The following is a 12,229-nucleotide window of genomic DNA, read 5'->3' as shown; positions in this document are numbered from 1 at the left end:
TCAATCGAAAATTTCAAAGATTCATTGCGTAGTTTAAAAGATCTAAGAATACATAGAAACTTTGTTGTATTTTTATCGGAGTTAAACAGTTTGTTGTATTATCATTGAAAAATATAAATAATTTTGTTATAAATTTGATTGAAATTTAACGTCTCTATATTAACTACACCGTCTGTTATTGAATATATTTAAAGGGTAAATACTTGGACTAGAATATAAATAATTTAGAAACTGTACACCATTTATGTTATGCCTATGTATGGTATATTTTAAGCTGGATGGAAAATATGCAAGAAGTTGTGTAACTGGGTATTACTGATATTAAGATCTTTATCATAAATATAGCTGTTTTTTATTCATTGCAAAAATAAATACACCAAAAACAAACTACGACTTTATGTCAACGTCTAAAACTATCTTAAAATATCTTAATATTTTAGGCTAATATTATAAATAATAGCATAATATTTTGTTACGTTTAAATATTAAGGTTATCACATCCCAAATTTAAAAGTAACAAAAATACTACTGTGTTTCCTATGGTGAGCAAGGGAGCCGGAGGCCCGTTTCCTTTTCCTCGACCTTTCCCGTCCATTCCTTCTTTCCAGTCGCCAATAATTTCCTTATCCCTTTAATGTTTTTTTGTTGATTTTATTGCTTAATAATTTCATATATTTTTAAGTTTCATCAATAACAATTGATTAAAAAGAAATGTATATTGTGCTTCAATAGATTTTGCATAGTTTTTGTCATACGAATTGTCTATTATTGGCGTGCCGTATAATTGGAGTTATTATAATTAAATAGTTTAATTGCTTTTATAGTTGCAAAGTACCTCTCATGAATTAAATGACAAAGAACCACGAACTACGGACGATCCCTTTAATAATAATAATTTATACAGTATAATAATTTAGACATATTTCACCCGAAACAACAAACTACAAACGCTATAAATAAATGAATGCCTAGCCTCTCGGAGAACTTTCACGTGTACGCATTTGAAGGGATTTAAATTCGTAACGACTGCCGCTTTGATGTAGTACATACGTTGGAATTGTAGACTGTTGTTCGTTTAATCATTTATGTATAGCACTTATTCTGCTACGAAGCGAGAGCTTGAGATCGTGTTGATATTTCGTTCTTATTGTGTATTTTCATACTCTTATATTGTGTGTAAAGTTAATTCTATTTTCTATTGAATATTTTAGTATTTTTAAAGACATATTTATAGATATTTAGTTAACGAGCGGAATTGAACTACGTTTAATTCTTTTTTTATCTTTGGTTCTTCGATTTCAATGAGTTTTGTTAGATAGGTATAAACTGGATTGCCAATTTTAAGGGATCCGGTTAGGATTGAAGCGGAATAATAAAGGTACTAGAGAGGGTAAAGAAAGCGGTGCGGGCCTCCGACTTCCCCACTCAGCATATGAAACAGTAGCTCTCACATGCTACTATTTCACGTCAATCTTCTGTGGGGCAGTGGTGCCTTTCCCGGTGCGATCTGGACCGAATGCGAATTCGTGCCGAAGCGTGCTCAACTGACATTCAGTATATTACTATACACTTACCAAATGGATCAAAAATAGGCGGTAAAACCCATACAGGACCAAAGCATAGTGACTCAGCAAGTATACAATGCACCACTTCGGAAGAATAACGTCATACTTCACGGCGAGGTGTATCTTCGGCTGAAAAAAATATAAATAAAGTACATTTCAGACATGTAAATATAATAAATGTATTAGAAAAGGGAATCTTATCTTTTTTCTTATTTTTTCATGTTATTAGACTTGAAAGAGCCCACAAGAAAAATCATAATTTGAAGTTTCACTTGAATGTAATATTCTGATAAACATCAATAGTTTTTTTTTTTTTTTTTATGTCATAGCGGGCAACGGAGCTGGTGGTTCGCCTGATGGTAAGCGAACACCACCGCCCATGAACATTCGCAGAGGTAGCCTATGCGAATGTGTTGTCCGCTATTAAGGGGTAAAGGAAAAGGAAAGGATTAACGACTGGAAAGAAGGAATGGATTGGGACGGGTGAGGAAAAGGAAGTGGGCCTCCGGCTCCCCCACTCACCGTACGAAACACAGTGGCATGCCACTATTTCACGCCGGTTTTCTGTGGGGGTGTGGTACTTCCCCGGTGCGAGCTGGCCCAATTCGTGCCGAAGCGTGCTCGACTCCCACAATAAAAGTTAAACACAAGTTAAAGATATATCTAAGTTCGAATTTCCAAAAACATTCTAGAATTTTCTAAAATTCCATTGATGTTCATATTGTTCGATGTTAATTCGAAAATAGGACTTAGAACAACAACCTACAACATAATGTAAAAACATGTACGTACGCTATTATAAAGATTTTTATGAGTTTGTTAAGGAACCGCTTTGATCCTCGTCTGATCTACGTTTGATGTAGTTGAGATCATAAAGTACCTATTGTGTCGATATACTTACGTCTTCAGGTAAATCCTGGAACTTAACATATTTCTCGGGTTTCCAACTAGGTCTGTTCAACACCGCTTGCACCTTATGATTCCATTTTGTGTAATCCTTATACTTTTGAACTACATACTTATTGTAGTAAGTCTGAAAAAGTATTGTAATAAATATACACAATTACAATGTGGTAAATAATTTTAATATAGACGCCGAATACATTTTAATTTGTTTATCTACGTAATTGCCATTTTTTTCTAACAGGCGCAATTTTTTCCTATGTCAAAATTACTTTTTATTTACCTGTAAATGGAGTGGATTGAAAGAAGGTTGTTGGAAAATAAGACCGTACACGATACGATCTGTGTCCCTTTCTTCTCTGAACGTGCCGAAGAGCTTATCCCAGATAATTAATACGCCGCCGTAATTCACGTCTATGCAATAGGGATTACTTCCTGCAAGTACGAATTGTTTTTAGTTAACGCCTTTGTTTTATGGGCGTTATTCGATACAGCAATACAAATAGAAAAAATAACCCGAAACGTACAGTGCAAATAAGCTAAGGAGCAACTGCAAATAAATTGGTCTCCTACTAAATTTTGGACCATTCGTTGCTTAGACTTAATTTTTTATTGTTTTTATTATTTGGCAACAGAACTAGGTACATCATCTTCGAAAATTTCAACTGTCTCTTTACCGTGGTACCTACATCAGCTAAAGTCTCGTGACAGACGAACAGACAGATAGATAGACGGACAGTGTAGTCTTAGTAATGTTAACGTCTTAGTTTTATCCCCTACGGAACCCTAAAAGAAGTCGATCATTAAAACCGTAATTCTGTGGTGGAGATGAATAAAGATGAAATTAAATATATATTTACTAATAACGTGGATGAGACACATTAAGTCTTTTATTTTCTGTAGAATAATAAAATGTCTCCCAAATCTCTTCCGACTGGGACGAATTGAAACTGAGGTAGTGTCGGGATATTTCATTACCTAATCAATTATGTGTATCTATTTAGAGATAGAAAGCTTGTATATTATCCGTTTAACATACTCTGCTCCTTAGTTGAGTTAATATTTAATTCAGTACCATTTCATTTATACAACAGAATTATAGCTATCTTTTGATCCACCGCTAAGTTTTAGCGTCGTTAGTCACAGAGCCGGTTCAGCCGGCTTTTATCGTGCATGAAATTGTGGAATCAATAAACCGATAAAAATGTTTTAAACTTCCATTACAATTCGTATCTGATGTGATAAGTATTTAGAATTATATTATTAAGGGAATAAACTTCTTCTTTTAAAAGCGTAATCTTTTCGCCAAAGTGATAAAAGCTAGGAAACAATATAACGACCACATTTGCTAAAATATCGCCGACTGCCATGCGGTAGCTAAATAAATGAAGAAATCATACTTTATTTTCTTCCTCCTTTGAAATATCTCTGTAGTAAAAGTGAATAAGCTATACCCATGTATCTTTTTTGTTGCTAAAATATTTCATAATAAAGGGAGTTAACTTTTGACATAAATTGGAAAAAGTTAAACAAATAATAGCAGTCTAAGTTCACGACAGTTTATCACAATCTTCTTTTAAGTGCAACAAAATTTGACGATAAACGCATTTGCTTACCGTGGTGAATTCTGTGGTGGCTGGGAGTATTCAAGAAGTATTCCAGTGGTCCAAGCTTGTTAACTACTTCAGTATGAATCCAAAACATGTACAGATAACTAAATTGGTGATGAACCATGAACTGAGCTGGTGGAATGGCCAATGCGAGAGGAAGGTAGAATGCCTGGAAACAGTTATTAAGAAATAATGATTGTGTCCACTGTATTTGTATGTTGTCATTAAACATAGAATTATCTAAATCTTTTAAGTTAAAATTATTGATAAGTAACATTTAAAGTGTATACATTTCAAAGGTTCTTATTTCTAAATTGTAATTGTCCTCCTAAATACATGAAATCTATATCCGGCTAAATTTTAGATATAAGGAGTTATCATAATTATACTTTTCATTAACCACTTCGGAAACATATGAATCAAATGCATAAAAAACTTTTTAAATCGGTTGACCATACACGCACCTACGTAAGACCTTTTGGTTTGTATTCGAGCAATTAGATAGCAATTGCATTGATTGGTGTTATTAAAATCTTAACCTAATGAGGTTATTAATTGGTGATTGATGGGTAGGTTAAGGTAATACTACAAATCTCATCTTAACTACAGATAATATAATGATACCAGATGCGCGGATTTCTCTTATATTACTCTATTTTATAATTAACTATAATTCAAAGCCAGTTCAGATTTAAATGCCATCATTATATCTACTTATGATTTGAGTAAATTCCGTTAGCTTTCAGAGAACAAATTGATACATAAAAAAAACGAAACTAATAATCGATACGATTTAATTATTAATTATTTCATTAATTCTAGTATAGGTTATTATTATGTAAATACAAGAATTCATTTAAAACTCATCTAACCGGTAAGTACAGAATTAGTCACATTAAACTATTCCAGTGAAATGCTAGTGTCTATACAATATTGGCTTTAATAATTTTGCTACGTTTGTTTCTATCAAATTTTTATCTTTTTTATTTAGATTATAACTGGTACAGGAATGCTGAAGATGCGATCCAAAGAGCGAATGCATAACTGCTCCTTATCCAATAGTATGGGATTTCGGAATATTCTTTCTATTTCATACTTAGTAATTAAAAACCATTTTATTTATAATTGAATATAATAAAAATAGGAATTAAACCTATGGTGAATCTCTGATGCCACCAATTCTTAAAGAATATCAAGACATTGCTGAAACAATATCTTACACAAATGTAGAGTGTCAATATTTCTTATTATAAGTCAATAGAGTAAATATTTATACATTTTGAAGTGTCATTTATTTTCATGATTTATTTGAGTTTTTATTGTTTGATATAGTTATTGTATATATGCATCAATCAATGTCTTTTTATATCTGTACTAGCTGCGCCCCGCGGTTTCACCCGCGTAAGTCCGTATCCCGTAGGAATATCGGGATAAAAAATAGATGTTGGCCGATTCTCAGACCTACCCAATATGCTTACCAAATTTCAGAGGAATCGGTCAAGCCGTTTCGGAGGAGTATGGCAACGAAAACTGTGACACGAGAATTTTATATATATAGATAGATATACTTCAGAAAGCACTCGCATGCGGGATGACCTTACTCCATTACGTTCCTTAGAGGTACATATGACGCCTCTATTAGCATTACAATTCCTATAGGGCTTATATTATTTTCTATATCTATAGAGTTACAAAGACTTTCCTCCATCCGATTTTACCTCAGTGTTAACAGGACCGGATAATTAAGTCTCGTCTGCAATTATTGATTGAAAAACACGTGCATGCATTGCAGATACGTCATCGCGTGCCGTATTAACAGCAATTGCGTGATTATATCAATGCACGGGCTAAAGAGCGTTGAACGGCCATTACTAGGGTTACAACATATTGCAAACGACAATAGGATCGGCAATATTCGAGTTTTTAAGGTACATACTTTTTTTTCTTTTTTTTTTTTAGTTACCTTATTGATTTAAAAATATACATAAATTGCATTGTCAGTTCGAGTTTGTATATTAAGCCTCGTGTTCATGGTAAATATTTACTTAGCATCTGAATTGGTGTTAAATCGCACGTTATGTTAAATATTCTAACCCAACGAGTATACTTTTTTATTAAACTAAGGTTCCAACAACATTCCAGCTACACATCAACTGTAGCTCGACAAATTTTTACCATGATTACGAGGCTTAGGGCACTAGATTTATTTTTATAAATTGTCGTTTTTTCGTTAGAACTTTTCTGTGTATAAAATAACTAGATTGTTTTATACTTTCAGATCCAAATAACCACAAAATTCATCATAACAGCTGAACTGAATAAACTTTCTAGTACCAAAGATTCTAATCATTTAGTAGGGTTAATATAAAACTGATGTATAATGTTGATAGATCAATTATATAGATATAATGTGTATTGTTTGTTTGTACATCTTAAACAACAGTTAAAGCTTTGCAAGGATTGCTTGTAGGAACAAAGCAGTCCTTGCAAAGTGTGTTTAAGTTAATCCCTTGTTAAGGATATACTAACTACCACTACAAAGATTACTCTATAACGTGATACTCGCATAAAAAGTAAATTAAAATTAATAATATACTGTAACAATAAATACAGTTTACAGAGAGCAGGTTACCCTAAGTTTTAATTATAGTAAATGAGCCAATGTAAATACATAATCGAAGCTGAATAATTAAATTTGTAAGAATTAATGATGTTACAATATAGCTCATTAACGAGCATTAGAATAAACGTACATTTAGTATTTAAATAAAACGAACATTCAGTAATGATTGAAATAGTTTCGTTCCTAGCAATTAATTCAAGTATGTAACTGGTTCCCAATCAACCGATACAAGATTGTATTAGAAGTTTTAAAGATAATTCATTTAAGAAACATTTTTCATTTCTTATTTAATAGTTATTATTAATTGCTTAATTAGAAATAAAACTACATTAATACATACAACTCTATGAAATTTCACCTTGAAAAGTGATAATTAGGTCGTCTAAAAGCGAAATATCCCATCATGCTCTTAATGGAATATTTATTATTGCCAATGTCCTATTAACTGTCGTATATGGGAGAAAGATGTCGAAACTAACGGAAAAGTTTTTGTATAGTTGGAGACAGAAAGTTGTTAGCGAACGTCTCAGTATAAGGTAACAATTGTATTTCCCTCATTCGACAGCCAAATAATGATGCCACTTATAATTCTATATTACTTTAGTAAAAATCGTGTTCGTCTCACTGGCGATTGTTTATTTAACGTGCATTTGTATTGTTTTTATTAATATCGTATCTAATTTTTAGTACACCTTAAAGGATCAATCATAACCATTTAATTTTTTTAATATTACATATTAATTTTTAAAGAGAAGTAAACACCATATACACGAGTTATAGGCTAATAACGAGTATTATGCTATTTATACTGTTTATATATACGGGAAAGTTTGTGAAATTTAGTAAAGGGATAGATTACAGTCTTGATTTAACATATATACCGTAATCATATGGGGAAAAAATGCAGACACAGACTTTAGAGTACAGGTAATCCCAATACTACAAAGAACATCCGTGAAAAGCAAATTGAAACTAAATTGTATTTGCACGCCGGACCAAAAGATCGTTCCCTTTCGTTATATATACTATTTGAAAGAAATAAGCATAATATATTATAAATATATATAAATGTAATTATAATAATATTATCTAGGATATCTATACTTTATATCAAAGTACATAAAACATTTACAAGTACATAATTTCACTAAAAAAAACTATCATTATTTCTTAAGCTACAGTGAGTTAAGAATTCAAGAACAGTTAAATGGATTCAAATCGTTTTAAGAGGTTTTGGTATTTAAGTCATATCTATATATTCGGATTATATTTATATATATATTTGTGATATAGTCGGATTTAAGTAATTTTGTTTTCTCATCGCCTGGAAAAGTAAATTTTTCCAAAAAAATAAAAAAAAAACCTACAAAAAAATGAACCGTGTATCTACGAATATAAATTTATAAGGATGAACATATAAAAAATAAATGAATACTTACAAATCCACACCATCCTTGTATGAAAGATTGTCTGATGCCAACACCCATGTTGAAATCTTCAGAGGTGTGGTGGACTTGGTGCTGCGCCCAAAGAACGTGAACCTCTGTAAAGGAAAACGTTTTAAATTTATGTATATTTACACAAAAGTAGATAAACGAAATACCAAAGTACAGAATATAGTAATATAGTATTATTAGAAGATCGAAACTTCATTCAGTTACGTATATACTTTCTTATTAAAGAATATCAATTAGGCTTGTAATAATTTAAAATATATGTGATATTAAATATATTTATGTAAACCAATTGGTACATAACCTAGCTATGTCTTTTATGGTACTTTTTGTTTATTTTTTAAATAATCTGAGTCATAAAAACAACATGTTTTGTCTGTGTACGTCGTATTTATTCAAGCTTGACTTAAAGTAATCAACTAGATTATTCAATTTGTGTTCGTTCGACGAAATAATATCAATCCAAACTATTAAAAGATAATATCCATAGGAACTTTCGGATATCTACGCTACGCTACTGAAACCGTAGGCAATAAACAGTCATAATTTTGTTCTACAAAAAGATAAATAGACTTAATAAGATTAAAATATAGACTTATTAAGATTAAGTATAGATGAGATGATTAATTTCTTTAGGATCTTGAAACCATTTCGAATTTGGATCTTTAAGAATGTTCTGAATAAACTATCTTCTGCTGTATCTGGCTTTAAAATTAAAGGCTATTTATAGATTCCAATTCTGATATTTTACATTTTACCCTGTTTTTGGAATTGAACATTTTTCACTTTACTGATTACTGCATGATTTTTTTTTTATAAAATATAAAATTTATGATAATACAAATCACGATCTTTTACGAACACATAATTTTGTAAAAAGATAAATTTTACTTTGAAGAACAACATTTTATAGTAGTATTCATAATAATCAATTATCACATAACACGAGTTCGGCGTTCGCTTGTAGTTTGTTTAAGAAAGACGCATAACTACACAGGCAAATATCTCGAGTCTTCTGTAACCTTTAAAGTGGTGAGATTCTCACTGGTCTTCATGGATAATTCAATGTCCAACCTGTACGTTGCATCAAGCAACACAAACCTAGTAAGTTTAAGCTAAGAGTGGTAAGCCACTGTATCAAGGATATGTATCAAAGAACAACCACAAGAGACTTTATAAAAACGATGTTAAAAACTAACCATGACAAGCTCTGTGCATCCAGTAATAACAGAAGTCCATCCCCAATGCTGCTAAAACCCAAGTGGTTGTGGAATCCCACGGCAAGTCCACCATTTTCCAATTATTATATATCCAGTTGTATGCATAAAACTCTGCACCACGCCATATCAATCTACAAGAGAATTATTAAGGAAAGTTAGCTATACACAACCACTTAAAATAATTGAAATCATTTTCTAAAATTGTTCTAAAAATTAATTTTATCTATTCTATAATTAGTTTCGGGGTTTTTTGTAGACAATATGATATTCGTTGCTACTCGAAAAGAAATAGCGTAGATACTTGATTAAAAAAAAAGTAAATTAGTCGGATTTACGCGCAAATGGTGCCGTTCCATTATCAATAAGACATTGTGTTTATTTTGCTTTAATATAAGTATTTTGAAGGATTACATAACCAAATATTCTATGAATATTTCAAGCGTCTATCTGTCACGTTTCGTGACATACAGCCAGATGGATGGACAGCCGAGTCTTAGTATTAGCGTTTCTTTGGATACAGAACCCTAAAAAGCCCCTTATTAGGTGACCTTTGACCGCGCATTTCAAAACGGGTGACAGCTATTATTTTTTGATATTTTTACAAAAATAAAAGTAGTAGCGAATACTGTTGACTTAATAATTTACTAAAAATTTAAACAAAAACAGATAGTACGATTTTATGATTTATTTCCAATTTAAATTAAATCGATTTTGAAAGATTGTTTAAAAGCTAATGATGCTTACTGTATTAAGTTCACAGTCAGCAATTATTTTTATAGCATATAACGATAACAATATAAATGCATAATATGTTAATAACACAATTAATTCATTATCATTAATTATATTTCTACCCAAGTGCATGTGATAATGACTGCTCTGTCATTAACACAATATTGCACAATAGTCGGTAAGAATTATTATTAATAGTTTTTCTGTTGCCTTGGTTACGGGAAATTATATTCGGTTGATCATTCCATGCCTTTGTAGTAACACTTGATTTTCTTCCGTGCTTTCACGCCTGTCAATGAATATTCTCATGGCAATTAGATGTTTTACCGTGGTTAAGCAAAGCCTAGCTCCTAGCCTCCTAAATATCTCGAGATGTTAAATCATATCAACAAAACATTAAAGTTAATGAAAAAAAAAAACAAATACACTTTTGCATTTATTATATTGGTAAGGTTGGTTGGTAAGGAACGAAATAGTGTAGCCAAATATAACATAAATAAATAATGTAAATAGAATATTTCCGGACATAAGAACATAGAAAAGAAACGAAATGTCTAAGTAATTTTAGAAGATTTGACAGCGCAATTTTATTATGAGTAAGCCACTTACTGAAGGAACAAAATTGATGTATACTTAGGGCTTGTGTTAGGCATAGGCACGTGGTTGTTGAATATGACAGAAGATATAAATTCTTTCTTTAAAGGGAGACAATGTATAATTGATTGATTAATAAATTGTAATCTTACCTGCCGCCTTCAAGAAACAGGCCGTTTGAAATACTTGTTATGCCATCGTTTAGTCTGATACCTCGTTTACCCTTAAGCTTCAGAATTATATGCTCCAGTATCATAAAGGTAAAGAAGTACGGCCATGACTGAAAAAAAACCGGAATAGTAACTCTTCTTGGTTTAATGTTTTTACATCATCATGTTAATATGGATATCGGGTCTATATGCTACTCTGTTTCGTTCGGTGAGTGGGGGAGCCAATGGTCCGTTTCTTTTTCCTCACCCTTCCCAGTTCATTCCGATATCAGCTAATCCCTTCCTCATACCTTTCTCGCTGAAATGCAGGCAACGCATTTGCAGAAGCCCTACCACTGAAATGTTCATGGGTGGTGGCAATCGCTTATCATAAGGCGAACATAACAACTATTTTTTTTAATTAAGTAGGTATAATTGTACTGTAAATGTCTTCATAAAAAACACAAGCTTTCAATCAAATAATAGATTTGCAAATATTGCGAATTCCGGTAATTATCCGTATCGACATTAATTTATACTAATAGCCTATATAATCGTATGAAGCAACATGCTGATTTTAATTATTAAAAATTAACAACAATTAGCTATGTATTTTCATAATTATACTTTCAAAATGAACTTATGAGTCTTGACATCCGTCAAGAAGATCCCATCTATGTATACCTATATATTACTAACCTTCCACAATTTTTTCAATACCAGTATATGGATCTGTTTGTAATTTCCGACCTATTATAGTTATACATTAAATACATTTTAGGTGTATAAAAGCACAAATAACTCGGACTTATAGAGGATGGGTCTTCTTGCTCTCATAAAAATCCGTTGGTTTAAATCCCAGAGAGCGATAGCTCAATAGTGGACATGACTCTCTCATTAAAACTTTGTTGAATAACATTGTTATAATATGCAATTTAAATAACTTAACTATCATATTATTCGTAATTCATACACACACTTACATACTATATATTATGTTATAGGCTTAATCATTTAGGTATCAATATATTTTCTACCTGCACATAAAAATTCGGCACTTCCTCGATCTTTTCAAACCGCGTCTTCTTGGGGTCGATTACATAAAACATCCGGCCAAAGCCTTCAAGAAAATCACTCGGCGACGACATAACGGAACCATTGTTATTATTCATTTTGAATGTTTATCTTTAATGGTATTTTAGAATATTTTATTCTATTTATATAAAGGCACAATTACTAAACCAATTAGGCAGATTGATGTGTACGCGACTTGTATATTTCTTATGATTGTGCAACTGTGGCGCGCATTACAGTGGCGGGGCGAACCACGCACTGAAAAATTACATACACATTAGCGATATTAGAAACGCGAATTGGTA

At 31.7% G+C, this 12,229-nt stretch overlaps 1 protein-coding gene across 1 annotated transcript in view; it reads right to left on the bottom strand.

Moving 5' to 3' along the window:
• The window catches only part of LOC119840359 (alkylglycerol monooxygenase-like), a 15,272-nt gene extending 3,043 nt beyond the window's left edge, over positions 1–12,229 (bottom strand). Inside the window, exons 1-8 of the mRNA XM_038366942.1 lie at positions 11,888–12,229; positions 10,854–10,981; positions 9,355–9,506; positions 8,141–8,244; positions 4,085–4,247; positions 2,752–2,903; positions 2,467–2,598; positions 1,575–1,694 (exon numbers count right to left, since the gene is read on the bottom strand). Of these exons, the coding sequence (XP_038222870.1) occupies positions 1,575–1,694; positions 2,467–2,598; positions 2,752–2,903; positions 4,085–4,247; positions 8,141–8,244; positions 9,355–9,506; positions 10,854–10,981; positions 11,888–12,022 (1,086 nt within the window). The 5' untranslated portion in view covers positions 12,023–12,229. The remainder of the gene's footprint in view (positions 1–1,574; positions 1,695–2,466; positions 2,599–2,751; positions 2,904–4,084; positions 4,248–8,140; positions 8,245–9,354; positions 9,507–10,853; positions 10,982–11,887) is intronic.

This window comes from Zerene cesonia, chromosome 6, assembly GCF_012273895.1.
Source record: "Zerene cesonia ecotype Mississippi chromosome 6, Zerene_cesonia_1.1, whole genome shotgun sequence".
Lineage (NCBI taxonomy): Eukaryota > Metazoa > Arthropoda > Insecta > Lepidoptera > Pieridae > Zerene > Zerene cesonia.
This window is presented reverse-complemented; position numbering and strand designations above follow the sequence as displayed.